The sequence below is a fragment of the Lepidochelys kempii genome, chromosome 1, assembly GCF_965140265.1.
Source record: "Lepidochelys kempii isolate rLepKem1 chromosome 1, rLepKem1.hap2, whole genome shotgun sequence".
Lineage (NCBI taxonomy): Eukaryota > Metazoa > Chordata > Testudines > Cheloniidae > Lepidochelys > Lepidochelys kempii.
In genome coordinates this window covers 290,213,878-290,229,872 of record NC_133256.1, presented here as the reverse complement: position 1 = coordinate 290,229,872, position 15,995 = coordinate 290,213,878, and the positions used below count along the sequence as shown (strand labels likewise).

General features: G+C 43.2%; 1 protein-coding gene across 3 annotated transcripts in view; it reads right to left on the bottom strand.

The window, feature by feature from the left end:
* Window positions 1-15,995, bottom strand: part of PPM1H (protein phosphatase, Mg2+/Mn2+ dependent 1H) — a 226,801-nt gene that overhangs the window by 39,460 nt on the left and 171,346 nt on the right. For 2 of the 3 annotated variants that reach the window (XM_073327913.1, XM_073327915.1), the window contains one exon: window positions 15,075-15,193. The exons of the other annotated variant lie outside the window; for it this stretch is intronic. In XM_073327913.1, coding sequence (XP_073184014.1) covers window positions 15,075-15,193 — 119 coding nt within the window. The remainder of the gene's footprint in view (window positions 1-15,074; window positions 15,194-15,995) is intronic. 3 annotated transcript variants of the gene reach the window in all.

The following is a 15,995-nucleotide window of genomic DNA, read 5'->3' as shown; positions in this document are numbered from 1 at the left end:
CATCTCAGGAGCTTCTAACAAAGTGGCTGATGCACTCTCCCGTGAAAGTTTCCCAGAATCAACTGGTTAAAATCGTCCTTGAGATGTGGAAAATATTGTTAGTCTTTATGTACTTGGTAGTATATTTAGAGATGCATGTGTCTTATTAACTCTGTTTTTCCTAGAGCTCCAGGAAGAAATCCCAGCCAGTGTTTCACCCTAGCTGAGATTTGGGGGGCGTGTCATAAATATAAAGGGAAGGGTAAACCCCTTTGAAATCCCTCCTGGCCAGGGGAAAGCTCCTCTCACCTGTAAAGGGTTAAGAAGCTAAAGGTAACCTCGCTGGCACCTGACCAAAATGACCAATGAGGAGACAAGATACTTTCAAAAGCTGGGAGGAGGGAGAGAAACAAAGGGTCTGTGTCTGTCTGTATGCTGGGTCTTTGCCGGGGATAGACCAGGAATGGAGTCTTAGAACTTTTAGTAAGTAATCTAGCTAGGTATGTGTTAGATTATGATTTCTTTAAATGGCTGAGAAAAGAATTGTGCTGAATAGAATAACTATTTCTGTCTGTGTATCTTTTTTGTAACTTAAGGTTTTGCCTAGAGGGGTTCTCTATGTTTTTGAATCTAATTACCCTGTAAGATATCTACCATCCTGATTTTACAGGGGGGGATTTCTTTATTTCTATTTACTTCTATTTTTTATTAAAAGTCTTCTTGTAAAACACTGAATGCTTTTTCATTGTTCTCAGATCCAAGGGTTTGGGTCTGTGGTCACCTATGCAAATTGGTGAGGCTTTTTATCCAACATTTCCCAGGAAAGGGGGGGTGCAAGTGTTGGGAGGATTGTTCATTGTTCTTAAGATCCAAGGGTCTGGGTCTGTAGTCACCTAGGCAAATTGGTGAGGCTTTTTACCAAACCTTGTCCAGGAAGTGGGGTGCAAGGTTTTGGGAAGTATTTTGGGGGGAAGGACGCATCCAAACAGCTCTTCCCCAGTAACCAGTATTAGTTTGGTGGTGGTAGCGGCCAGTCCAAGGATAACGGGTGTAATATTTTGTACCTTGGGGAAGTTTTGACCTAAGCTGGGAAAGATAAGCTTAGGAGGTTTTTCATGCAGGTCCCCACATCTGTACCCTAGAGTTCAGAGTGGGGGAGGAACCTTTACAGGACCCCATTGGGAGTTGGGCATCTGAGTGTTAAAGATAGGAACACTTCTGTAAGCTGCTCTCAGTTAAGCTTGCAGTTTGTGGGATGTGGTTCAGACCTGGGTCTGTGTTTGTGACCGGCAAGCATGTCTGGCCCAGCCAGGCAGGGTTCTGGAGTCCTAAGCTGGCAAGGAAGGCAGGGGCAGAAGTAGTCTTGACACATCAGTTGGCAACCCCAAGAGGGTTTCTGTGATCCAACTCATCACACTCATCCTAAATAAACTGAAAGAAAGATTTTTCTATTAGACACACCAAGTAAACAGTGCACTGATTCAATTCAAAAGCAAAGCTAGTTTCTTATGGAAAGAACAACGTGAGCTGTGCAGCAGAAAAAAACAAGATGAGACACTAGGAGAATCTGTTGAAGAACAGGAGTCATGAGTCTACATGATGGGACAGCCCAGGGGGGAGGGTGTCTTTCTACAGGAGTGAATGAAGGGGGATGCTGTAGAGCGGGAGGAACAGTGTTAATACATGGGGAACATCTCAATGAGGAGAGCACATCGGGCCACTGAGCTGAAGCGCACAGCAGCAGTGTACTGTTGAGAAAGCATCTGAGAGATGTCTTCCTGGGGTTTTCTATGGAGGATGCAAGCAGATCAGATCCAGAGTTTGAAAGGAAAAGAGGCATAGATCATCTCATGTGCAAACTTAGGGCTAGCATGAGACCCGCCTCTAAACCCTGCATATGGAGCTGTATGTAGGTGGGCTGCCCAGGAGCAGCCCAGGGAAGGACTTATAACACCTATCACTACTGTACAAGGTGGGCTCAGTTCTCCTACTGTGTCTGAGCAGAGCTGACAGGGAAACAGTGGTAGCTTCCTGATTCCCAGTTAAAAAGCTACAGGGTGAGAACCTTTAACTTAGGTAACTGGTGCAAGGTTTTAAGAGTCACAAATTCCTCGTTTGCTCTCTATTTTGTTTCCAGTAGAAAGTAACTAACTGTAGCCCTGAAAAGGCTCCCCTTCTCCCAACTTGGCTGATATATTGAAGGGAATGGTTGCGACAGCTCCACTCACTCCCCATCTGCTCTGGAGCACATTTCCCCCTGCCAATTAAACCCAAAATGCAGGGAGGAGCCCAAAGCAAGCCCCATAGAGGACTGGGGAGGTTTCATTTCCCAGCATGGCTGCATAATGGCCAGCAACAATCTGACCCTAAGTAACCAGGATGTTATGTGATTCCATATTACATTCTGGTAATACCAGTCAGCTCTGTGTTCTTGGGGAACCAGGGTGCAGTATCTAGCCTGTCTGACTCATGAAAGACACCCCCACCACCAGTCTCTGCTTGAACCAAAACCGATAAGAGAAAAGGCTTGCAGAGAGCAGTGAAGGGCATTGGGAGACGCACCTAGACCCCTCCTGACAAGGGTGACAAGATTAAGACATTTCCATTAGCATACAGAATGAAGAACAGAGACAACTCCCCTAGCCTCATCTGCATGAAAGATGGGACAGAGAGACATATCTATTTGCATACAGAATGGAGAACAGAGAACCACACTGACCTCTGGGACCAGAAAAGCAGGGAAGCACTGCATCATGGATTTCTTCTCCAGATGTTAATGAACCTTCGCCTGCACACACCCAGCTCAGCAGTTATCAGACCAATTCTAGTAATAAACCCTTGATTGATATCCAAAATACTGAAGCAACCTAGTTGCATTGTGAGCTGCCTGGAAAAAAACCACACTCATAGCCAAGAGTGATCAGCTCCTATTGTCTAGCCTAAAGGAAAACTCTTGAGTCATCAGTTTACCCATAAACAAATCTAGTATTCTCCCTTGAACCATTGTATTTTCTCTACAAAAACCCCAACCTATGCCAAGTAAGTGTTCTGATGCATGGATCCAAACTCTGCATCAATTCCACTGGGACTCAATCTCCTGACTGATTGTGTTGGGGGCTCTGCCAGTCTCCAGCACTCAGGACCCTGAGCTACCATCATCACCTGGGAACCCCGAACAGTTCAAGCCTCATGGAGTGGGTGAGATTCCACCCCCGGCTGTTTTCTTTTCTATCTCAGGTATTAACCTTTAATCCTGTAGCTATTATGTTTGTTTAGCCCTCCTTGTGTAGTTATCACTATTATTCAATAAATAAATTTATGGCTAAGCTGGTTGCTTCTCTCTCCCTGTGAACTTTACTCTTTTGTGTTTTACTTTTACATTCACTCTGCAGCAACGTTTCTTTTACCTAAGCTAAAGACCCCTGCAGTGCCCATAATCATGTGGGGTTTGCTCATCAAGTGGGTTACTACCAGTACAATTGTGATGGGAAAGTGGGGATAGGGACGTGTTAAACCTGTGGCACATAAGGGGACAGCTGAAAGTGCTGCTTGGCCCAGCCTATTGAGACCAGGGGCATATAAGGGTGACAGCTTGAAAGTGCGTATTGACCCGGTCCGCTTAGACTTGCTCTGTTTGTGTGTGCGCATGTGTTCATCTGGTTCTAGGGCAGGAGGAACCCAGTCCTGGGGAACCTAGGTCCTTCAGGATAGCCACCAAACAGCTGATCGGCAAGGGACTAGTGGGTGCTGAGCACCCACTCTTTTTCCCTGTGGGTGTTCCAGCCTGGGAGCACCATGGAGTCGGCGCCAATGGCAATGAAGGTTGTGGGACCTCATCAACATGCCACTCTTCAATGCCTCAGAGAACTTCAGCTTCTTTAATTTATGCTATGGGGAAGCAAGCAGAGCATCTCTTTAAATCATAGCATCATGGAATATCCGGGTTGGAAGGGACCTCAGGAGGTCATCTAGTCCAACCCCCTGCTCAAAGCAGGGCCAATCCCCAATTTACTGAAGACAGTCACAAAGGTGTCTATGAAAGGGTTCAGGCTATGTTGATACATACTTTATACCCCAGAGAAATGTGGTTTAGGAAAGAGTATGTTTTCACCAGCGAATTGAAGAACCAGGGGAAAATGTTGAATGTTTTGTAAGAGCTCTGCACCCGTTGGCTGAAAACTGTGATTTTGGGAATGCAAAACATAAAAATATCAAAGACAGGCTGGCTATTGGATTAGCAGATAAAAACCCTTCCCAGAAGCTACAATTGAAGACAGATTTAACCCTAGTAACAGCTATTCAAATAGCAAAACACTCTGAACTGGTGAAACAGCAAAACCTAGAGAAATCAGACAAACTTAAAAAACCTGAAACTAGCTTAGAAATTGTAAAAAGGCAGTTACACATTAAAAATCATCATCATAAAACCCCTGAGGCGAGGAGAGAGAACTTCCCTACATGCACAAGGTGTGGAAAAAAGTCATATTCCAAGAGATGATGCATGTCCAGGCAGAGAGAGTATAATAAATGCATGAAATATGGATATTTTGCAGCTGTTTGCCTCACCAAAGCAGTCAGGGAATTGACTGGTATTACAGACAATCAAGAGCCATTGTTTCTGGGATCTATCACTTAAATTGAATATTCATGGCAAGACTATTGACTTTAAAATTGATTCAGGAGCTGATGTCACAGTCATCTCAGAAGGTACTTACAATCACCATCAGCGCCTTCCAGAACTGTAGTCATCTGACACAGCTCTGACTAGCCCTGGAGGTATTCTGAACCGCATGGGCCAGTTCACCACAGAAACAAATTACAAAGACAAAAGCAATGCTTTCAGAAAGCATGTGATCAAAGATGAGCAACCTTCTCTGCCACAGCATGCCAGTCACAATGGGCCTATGGAGAAAGGTGGAAGAACTTGGCAGAGGATTTGATGATATTGGACTTCTGAAAGGAGATCCAGTACAAATCAACTTAAGAGACAATACTGAACCATATAGTGTACAAACACTTCTACCAGACAGACCTTGAAAGAGACTAGTTGCAGATTTATGCAAATTCAGAAGACATCCTTACCTGGTCATAGTGGACTATTTTTCCAGGTATATAGAAATAATTTACTTGAAAGACATAGCATGTCACAATGTTATTGAGAAACTGAAGTGTGCTTTTGCTCACATTAGTATTCCAGAACAATTAGTGATGGACAATGGATCATAACTCACTGCAGCAGAATTTAAGTCATTCCAAATGAAATATGACTTTGATCATATTGTTAGCAGCTCACATTAGCCACAAGCGAATGGAGAGGCGGAGAGAGCTGTACAAACACCCAAGAAAGTCTTACAGCAGAAAGATCCATTACTTGCTCTTCTGAGTTACAGATCAACACATAGCAGTTATAGGATACAGTCAAGCACAACTCCTGATGGGAAGATAATTCAGAACTACTGTTCCAACTTTGGAAAAGAACCTGTTTCCAAAGTGGCCGGACATGAAGAAAGTAGCCAAATCGGATTAAAAGGCTAAAAAAAAAACCTTATGTACACTTTTACAACAGATGTCACTCAGAGAACTGCCAGGTCTAGAACCTGGTGACTGTTAATGTCAAACTGGATGGAGAAAAAGGACAGACAACTCGAACTGTTGTAAAGAAAAAGAATTCAGCACCCAGATCATATGTAATGGAGATTGACAGTGGAGAGTACATCAGAAACCGTTGACCTCTACAGTTCGTTCTTCAGAAAGAAGAACAAACAGAACAAACTCTGCAGATGGCAGATGCAGAACAAGACAATGATGACACAAAGTTTCCAAACTGACTACAGCCAGTCGCTGCAACTAATGGACAGCCAAATGACCAAGTTATTACACGTTTGGCTCATATAATTAGAAAACAAGTATGATTCAGAGACACATGACAGACGGATATGTGCTCAACCTCAAAGACAGCATGATAGTGTAAATATTGTAAATGGCAGAAATGTAGCACTTACGAGGGGAAATGTAACGGAATGCTGAACTGTATTATACTTTTCAGGTGGCACAATATTTACCTCATCCAAATGAACATCAGCCACACCTAGCAGAGCACTAAAAGATCTTATGATGAACACACCTGGTGTATATAAGCAAGCTCTGTAGCCAATTTTGTATCAGATATGAAGTGCATGACACAGCCCTTCAATTTTCTCCTTATTTTCCTGACCAATGTCTCAGAAAGAAACAATGGCCACAAGAGCATGACAAAAGTAGTAGTAAAAGCAAGGTTGTGATACTGCTTACCGCGCTGAGCCTCCTTAAATCCTGTCAATGCCTCCATCACATAAAACTGGGTTTAAAAGGGGAAAAAGTAAAGAGAGAAGGGTAGCATGTACTCAGATGGATAAAGCTGTATTTTTTACTTGGTTTCGTCTTTTCTTTTTTCTTTTTTTTCATTTTTAGAAAGTAATTATGAAAGACTGTAGCAGTCCAGAAATACTCAGTAAAGGCCTAGCATACACACCACCCACAAAGCTACATTTGGATTCAGTACCAACATTTTGGAAAACAGAGCCAAATTGCGTCAGGAACTAAAAGAAGTGCCAAAACTAGAAGCAACCAGGATCTAGATGATGTTACTCATATGTTAAGTGGAATCTGGTCTAAGCACACTGCAGAAAATTAGGAGGACACTGCTAAACGTTCAGCACAGGGCAATCTCTGGAACAAACGTCCCATGCACTGATAATGACAGCAGCTACCACAGAGCATTCTTTAAATAGTTAAAATCCTCTAAAAATTTATGAATGTCCACATCCTCTCTTTTAGGCATAAAGACCCAGATTTTGAAAAATAGGAACCTAAAGTTAGGAGCCAAAGTTCATACTTAGGAGCCTGCCTGGTTTTCAAGATTCCTGAGTGCTCAATGAATCCTACTTATGTCAATGGGAACTGATTGGCACTGAAATTTGAAAAAACCCCACAACTGTTAGTGCCTAAATATGGATTAAACTGCCAGAGTTTTGTCTCATCTGTTAGTTTTCTACACACACAATTTTTAAATTGGCTTTATAAAACATGAAAAAGTATGTGGTACTTTAAATCAACTTTGTTTAAATATACTCATTTTAAAAGAAAATTGAGTGAATTTATCGCCTGTGAAAAGGGTTGAATTGACATCCTTGGGCATGAACAGATGGGAACTGATAACGCAAACTATCCCTCGCAGTTCTGCTAACAGACCTCAGCCCTACTCTGGGAAGGATCAGCTCTGCGGATGAGGGGGTAGTTCAGACTTCATGTCCATTCCATTCTTTCCTTTTCTACTGAGACTGACTACAAAGTTGCCAGAGCCCATTGCAAGTTCCTCCAGTGGTGCAAGTGGAATCAATTTCTTACTGGTACGGGGGTGGGAGGAGGAATAGCTAACGGGGTGTATGTGACCCCCTCAAGTGACTCCTTCCCATTCTGTCCCCAGTCCGGGGCCCCCAAGCTTTTTTCGTCCCCTCGCCACGACCCACTCCCCTTACCTGGGGTGGGGGGGGTAGGGTGTCTGTCCTCCTCTTGCTGTGCTGAGGGTGACCAGATGTCCTGATTTTATAGGGACAGTCCCAATTTGGGGAGCTTTTTCTTATATAGGCACCTATTACCCCCCACCCCATCCCAATTTTTTGCACTTGCTGTCTGGTCACCGTAGCTGTGCCGGAGTCTTTGGAACCGCAACGGGGAAAGGAGCAAAACGCTGGCAGCTCCTCCGGCATGGCTCTACTGTCCCCAGCCCCACTCCCCCAGCCCTGTCCTCCGGTGGGGCTGCTGTACAGACCCCAGAGAGATGCAGCTCTCCTGGGAACCGCAGCAGGGAAAGGAGCAGAACGTGGGGCCACCAGGTGGCCCCAGATCGGCAGCTCCTCCAGTGCTGCTGTACCGCCCCCAGCCCTGTCCTCCGGCAGGGCTGCTGTACAGACAAAGGAGACCCTGCATGGAAGGGCTGGCGGTGCTACAGCTGTGCAGGAGGAGCTGCCAATGTGGGGCTGCCTTCCCCACATTCTGCTCCGCCTGTGCCTTTCTGGTACGCCGTATCGGCTATAAATATCTTGCTGGTACAGCATACCAGACCGCATCGCCTACTTGCGCTGCTGAGTCCCTCCAATGAGATATCCAGTACAGACCTGAGAAAACAACCCAGTGGAAACAGTTAATGGCCCGTGGCATGGTTTCAAGGGGATACAGCTCCACACGTAACTTCACGAGCCACTTATGTTAAGCAAAAAGGAAGGACAGCAGTTTCAGACTTGTTCTGTTTGAAGTGATAACAAGGCTAGGGGCATCCCTTCAAGACAGGTTTGAGAGACAAAGCCAGACAGGTTTGAGAATACAAGCTGTTCTCAATACCCCCACTCTACTTCTCCCTAACCAACATTCCCAGCTCATACAGATACAAGTGGGGTTTTAATCCTTGAGCAACATATGCAGGAAACTGACTAGAAATGATCCCTTATTTACCTGTCTCTGGATAGAAGGGGAACAAAGGTTGGAACTAATTTTTTGAATAAAGGGTGTTCAAATCATTAATTTACAGGAACTGGTTCTCTATATAGTATATTTGATTACTGTCATGGAACCAGAATAATTAGCCACTTATTATCATGCCTTCAAAGGAGAGGAATGGTAGTTTAGTGTGGTTAAGGAACACAATCTCTGAAAATCAGGCAACTCAGACCCTGATCCAGAAAAGTATTTAAATATGTGCTTAAATTTAAGCACATGCTTATTTGCTTTTTCTGGACTAGAGCCTTGGTTAAGACCCTATATATGGATACAGGTGTCTGACTTTAAGCAGCCTTTGAAAACGTTAGCTATAATCACCTGATGCCTCAGTTTTCTCATCTGTCATCTTCATGTCATGAGGTTGAATAGGTGTGTACAAGTAAACTGAAAACCTAACCTGGAAGGTGCTAAAGAGGAGCAAAAAGTATTCAAAAAGCTTGTACAATGGAGTAGTGGTTGTGAGGGAGGGGAAGATGGCAGAAATAAGCAACCCAAACCCAAGATAGGTTTCAGAGTAACAGCCGTGTTAGTCTGTATTCGCAAAAAGAAAAGGAGTACTTGTGGCACCTTAGAGACTAACCAATTTATTTGAGCATGAGCTTTCGTGAGCTACAGCTCACTTCATCAGATGCATACCGTGGAAACTGCAGAAGACATTATATACACAGAGACCATGAAACAATACCTCCTCCCACCCCACTCTCCTGCTGGTAATAGCTTATCTAAAGTGATCATCAAGTTGGGCCATTTCCAGCAGAAATCCAGGTTTTCTCACCCTCCACCCCCCCCCCAAACTCACTCTCCTGCTATTACCTGCTGCTATTACCAGCAGGAGAGTGAGTTTGTGTGTGGGGGAGAGGGGGGAGGTGGCGGAGGGTGAGAAAATCTGGATTTGTGCTGGAAATGGCCCAACTTGATGATCACTTTAGATAAGCTATTACCAGCAGGAGAGTGGGGTGGGAGGAGGTATTGTTTCATGGTCTCTGTGTATATAATGTCTTCTGCAGTTTCCACGGTATGCATCTGATGAAGTGAGCTGTAGCTCACGACAGCTCATGCTCAAATAAATTGGTTAGTCTCTAAGGTGCCACAAGTACTCCTTTTCTTTTTCCAAACCAAAGAAAAGATTTTCACACTAAAAATATATTCGAGGACGTAAAATCCATTTTTACAGAGAACCCAGCAGAGAGGGGGTTTGTTGCACAAACTGTGGGGAACTGCTATGGCATCTCGCAACTCTTCTTTTCTCCTTTTGGTGCAGCGAAGACTATTACTTTTCTGTTTTGTCTTTGTTTTATCCTGCCCCAAAGACACTGGCTCAGTTCCTGCGGCATGTGTGCACTTGGGGAAAGCAGAGTCATTCATCACCGTCAGGAGATGTGCTGTACACAGCAGGTCAGGTCTCATCCCCCACTGTTCCTGCAGTTAGAGCTGCAAATCTTGAAAAGATGCAGAACATGCACATTGCAAACAACCATTTATCATTACAGAGCTGTGCTCCAGACAACCAGGCAATGAGCTGCCTCATCTACGCATGTGAAAGAACCATTCTCCAGTCCCTCTCCCGTTACAGGAGCTTTGCAAGTGGCTAATTTGCCTTGCCGTTTTCTCCCTCTTGCTCTGTTTGCTAGTAGCTCTAGATTACAGTTCCTGCTGCAAAAATAACATCCTACCCCCCTGTTCTCTAGAAAGGCCTAAAGCTGCCAAGGTTGCCATAATCATTAAATTATAAAAATGTAAGTTGCTGGGAGGAAATTAATACCAGGCACGACCAGGAAAAGGCTGCTTTCTTGTGAAGTAATTATGAAATTAAAATTTGATCTCTCCCTGGCAGTTCTACAAAGGATATGAGACTGAGGTCTAAGCACAGCAATACAGTCAGAATTTCAACAGAGGAAGCACGGAGGGTTCCATTAGACAAAAAAGCCCATAAAATACTAATAAAAAAATATGAACTTTTTATTGTAAATTACATGAATTTGGCTAAAAGGTGTAATCAAGCGGGCGAAGATGCAGGATTTGCAGACTTCCAATTATGCTTTACAACTTGGAGTCAAGCTGTTAGGAAATGCAGCTTATCTGAATAAGACTAATAATGTTAAGTTAATTAGACCCACAGGCATTGACCAGCAGATAAATTCAGGCCTAAAAGAGGGACACTGCCACTTTAAATACTGCCTTGGGATCCGAGGAAAGCTAATGAGGAGTGTCAGTTGGGGCTGTTTTATTAGGTGGTTCTCTAGACGATAAAGCCTGAGGTTTCTGTAACAAGGCTTCTGTGCTTGATTCAATAAATCAATTTATATTAAACGGGGGTGCAGCGCCGGTGTCGGATTCATAAAGCACTCTGTGGCATTTCTCAATCTGCTTATCCACTTCTCTGGCAGGCTACCTGAATGTGCTGTCGGAGGACATTGAACAGAGCAATAAAAAATAGTACAGCATCCACCTTGACAATATTTGTTCAAATCAACTTGCGTGTTCCCAAACAAAACATGCACAATTAGCTCTTTGTGTGGGATTCTGGGTCCCTGTTAAGTGATTAATGAGCCCTTATTTTTGAGAGCTGGAGTCTGAGTTGCAGACGCCAATGCAGCCTGCACAATAAAAGCAAAGGTCATTCATCTTAAACAAAATTAAAAAAACAACTTTGCTTTAAACTCATTTTATCAGATGATCCGAGGCTGAAAGATCTTCCCTGTTAGAAAGAAAAGAGAGAGCACTAAATAGGTTGGCAGCATTCCAGGAGGGGGACAATATTGACCCTAGAGTAAAATGGGTTTTGTTTAGCGCTAGTCCTAGGATACCAGCCTTTTTGGTTTGGAATAAGTCGCACGCAGGGATCCCTCCCCAAAACGTGATGACCATTGGCAGCTAATCATATACAACAACCACAAAACCTCACAGACAGAGCAGATCTGGGAACAGCTGTACCATTAGGTACACAGAATGCTCAGATTCTGCTTATGACTTCTATTTGCTTTATTCCTAGTTTTTAATCCCTTACATGTAGTTGGGACTACAGCTGGTTGGAAACTTTTCAATAAAATGCAATTTCATCAAAGCCAAAATATTTTGCGGAGACATACTGGTTTTGACTACATTTTCACCAGGAAGGATTTTTTGTTCAAGGTTCTGGTCACTTCTGACACAAAAAATCTTTCTGACACAAAAAGCTCAGGTTTCAGTCTCAAACCAGCCATTTCAACACAATTCTGTTTTCGTGAAAACGTTCCAAAGGTTCAGGTTTTGTTCCCATACAGATTGAAAATAAATTCCGAAACCTCACAAGCTGCCAGGAAATGGAACGTTGGCAGCTGCTAGACTTTATGGCCACAGGTGAAGAAACATCACTGGTGTATCTATTGTCTCATGGACAGCCCAGCAGGACATGTGGAAAGATACCAAACATGCCATCTTCATGACAAGGTTTAACTTTACCAGCCATAGGCCTGGGAACCCAGTACCACAGATCCAGCTGTGAGAAACTGTTCTTTCAATTTAGTAATACGGACGTCTGCCAGAAAATTGCAGCTTGAGATAGCTCAGAGGCATGTTCAGCAGGAGACAGAGCTCTTAAGATACATTGCCAGCTATAGTACATATCCTGTGATGGCTGCTCAACACAACGCCGAGGGGGGTGACTTGCATTAAGCTCCCACCTAAAGGCTATAGTGGAATTTTTGGCACAAAATCTGAACACACGAGCTAGAGAAAGGAGACAAGGTTGGGATGGGGAAGGGGTAAGGATTGGGGGAGAAGAGAAAGGGTTGGTCTCAAAGCAATTACAGGCAGCCTTAGACTAGTGTGAGGCAGTGCACATTGCTGGATCGGTGGCTGTCCTTATGCTATGAGGAAATTTGGCAGCTCTGCTACCACTGTGAGCTGCTGAAACAAAGCCAACGTGGAAACTTCACAGGGAAAAAAGAAAAAAGAAGTCCAACTGCATTATGACAGTCCCAGAGACAATAACCTTTTGTAATCCAAACAAGCTGGCCAAGCCAATCTATTGTTGAGCCTCTGAAAAGCTCCAGAGCACAGTAGAAGGAAAAAAAAAAATCTTATAGCTTCTAATAGAAAACACTGAAAAAACGCCCTGAATTTTAAAATCAAGCACAGTTCCTTTTCCAAGGGAAAGCCTGGGGGTTATGTTTTACACCACTGGACTTTGTTAGTTTTCTTTGTATTCAATAATTAAGTGAGAGAGTGTGTTTCTCTTTCAAAAACCACCCACACATCTACTCACTTATGCGGGAGGTTCATTGATCAAAGATCTTGCCAATTAATTAATCCCTCCCCTGGCCCCTCTTTCTCTTCAAATTTGGCATGAAGAGGTCTAGTTTGGCTGTGGCTTAGTACACCAGGCTTTAGTGAGTCTTCTGGAGAAAGTAAGGAAATATATACTGGTTTAAACTTTATAATAGCTACCCTAACTCAAGGAGGGAAAGGGAGAAGTAAGCAACCTGAGGAGAGAAATCATCATCATGAAATAACAATCACTGAGCCTGTAGGTATGTTAGAAATCTAACATCTTAACCATATTTTTAGCCATTAAAAGGATTCCACATGTTTAACTCAGGGGCCTGTTTTATGAGCTAAACAGAAGACTCCTGCCTAGAAGATTATTACACAAGAACACACAGGTAGTGGGAAGCACAACTTCCTTGACCAAGCACATTTAAAACTGAAATGGCACCCTTATCTGATCAGCTAAGCTTCACAAGGACACAGCAGTCCCTTGACCATTGGATTGTTTTCAGCTCTGAAGTAGAGAAAGAGAGACCGCTGATATGCCAGCACTGGACTTAGTCTGAGAAAATTGCTACAAGATACTCAACTGCTGACCAACGACATCAGTACAAAAGTGGTCCCCCTTCTTTGCTCACATTTATAAATTCCGGGACTAGAGGGAAGATGATGTGGCATCATCTTCCACTTGCATTTTTGTGGCTCTTTCCGCGCCCTTGTTCTTCAGCTGTCAGTCAGAGGTGAATATTTAGTCATGGTTTAAGACATGTTAACTAACAGGATTGTAAACTGTAGTGTAAACACTATGCAAATGTTTGTTCCAGGATACCTAGCCTAGCAACAGCTACCTGTATTCTACCTATGCTGAAATTTATAACCACGTTAAAACATGACTAAAAATTCAAGTCTGGACTTACCCTTAGACAAAGAGAACATCAAAAAAATGAGTACATGAGAGCTGACAGAGTTTACACGCCAGCGTTAATGGGAACATAGGACTGGATTAGATGGACCACAGATCTGATCTAATGTGGCAATTCCTGTCTCCAACAGGGGTCAATGCCAGATGTTTCAGAGGAAGATACAGGAAACCTCTTAATCCTTAGTAGCTAATCTTATGTCATGGGACAGGGGAACAGAACCTTCTGATATATCTTTTCTATACTATTCATTATTTGATATTTTTATCGTGTCCCCTCTTATTCATCTCCTTTTTTAAGCTATTTAAAAATACCATCCCCCCAGTCTCCTCATATGAATGTTGTTCCGTGCCTTTGATCATTAAGGAAGGGCAACAAGAAACACCTCCAATTCTGCAAAAGTTCTTTTTTAGCTGGGATGACCAGTGCTTCACATATTATATGCTGGCATTATAATATTATCTGTATTATTCACCATTCCATTCCTTATTCGTCCTGACATCATTTGCCATTTTGACCACAGCTGCAGAGCTCCATTGAGCAGTTCACAATGATGCCCAGGTTTTGCCTGAGTTGATACAGTTAATTTAGAACCCCATAAGGTGTTTGGGTAGTTGACATTTTTCCCTCCTGCGTGGATTACTTTTCATTTATCGACACTGAATTTCATTTGCCATTGTGTTGCCCATTCACCCAGCTTGTTTAGGTCTCTGAACTTCCTCCCATTATTCTCTGCTCCTGACTAACCTAAATGACTGTGTTATCTGCAAATCTCACTACCTCATTGCTCATTTCCCTTACCACAGAATTGATAAATATATTAAACAATGCGATAACTGTTACAGAATCTTGAGTCACCCTGCTGTTAACCCTTTGCCAAAAAGAAATTTGACCATTTATTCCTCTTCTTTGTTTCCCTTCTCCTAGCCAGTTTTTAATACTTTGCCCCTCACCCAATGACTACTTACCTTTTTTAGTAGCTTCTTGTGAGGGACCTTGTTCAAGTCCTTTTGAAAGTAATGGGGTATCTACCCTACAAGCATTTCAGTGGCACATTATTAAAGAGATCCTCAAGCATGTTAAAGAAAATGAATTTATGTTGAACCAGAGACGACAATATTTAAATAAAAGAATGATTTCAAACACATGAAAGAGCCTCATGATATGTCCTTTGAGGGTCTTGCCTCACTATAATTTCTCACACCAAGAATGAGCAAAGGTCATAACTGAGAACAATAATCTATGATTTATTTAAGATTTTGTTTTCTAAAAAGATCCCCTCTCAACACACACACGCACACTTCTGTTTTGATGTAGACAGATTTATGCTAATCAAGAATGCAAGCATGATATTTTTTCCTCTTTCAGTGCTCAGAAACGGCATGTTCTTACCAGCCAGTCATGTTAAAGTCCCTGTAGAGCATCCTCTTCCCAACTTCCTTACGCTGCACCCTCCTTGGAAACTCTAAATGTGTGAACTCGTTTCCCAGCAAGTGGGGCTGCATGAAAGCCTATGGGCAAAAAACCAGAAACCATGCTCATATCTTACAACAAAATTCATCTATGAGATAGTCTCCCCCCATACACTTTTAAGTATTTTTTAATTTTTTTAAAAGATGTGATGTCTAACCTAGCAAACGGTATTCATACACATGAATAAAAATCTGACAGACTATTTGGTGGTTAGTGTAGAAAGCTAAATCAGATACCTCCATAATCAGCAGTGAGATCTCCAAGTCTTCTATTTTCTCCCACTTAATAAATACTAATACTTAGTACTTGGACAGCACATTTCATCCATTTATCTCAAGGCAGTTTGACAAGGTGGATAAGCATTATCATTAAGGCTAAGAGTCTGTCAAGGGTATTTTTAGTAAAAGACACAGACAGGTCATGGGCAATGAATAAAAATTCATAGATGCCCACGACCTGTCCCTGACTTTTAGTAAAAATACCCTGGGGAGGGCTGAGGGGGGACAAACAAAGTACAGCCGGGGCTTGCAGCTGCTCCCGCTGCTGCTCCTGTGGCAGGGGCTGACGGCTGCTGCTCCAGCCCCAGGGGGGCTGACCCAACCCCAGCTGCTGTTTTGGCGGCCCCCGGGGATGGCTGCTGGCCAGCTGTTCTGACAGCCACTGCTTCAGCAGCCCTGGGGCTGACAGCTGCTCCAGCCCTGCCCCAGAAGTAGTCACGGAGATCCCGGAAAGTCATGGAATCCGTGACCTCCGTGACAGAATCATAGCCTTAATTATCATCCCATTTTACAGCTGCAGAATCTGAGAGAGAGATTAAGGCCCAAAGGCTCACAACAAGTC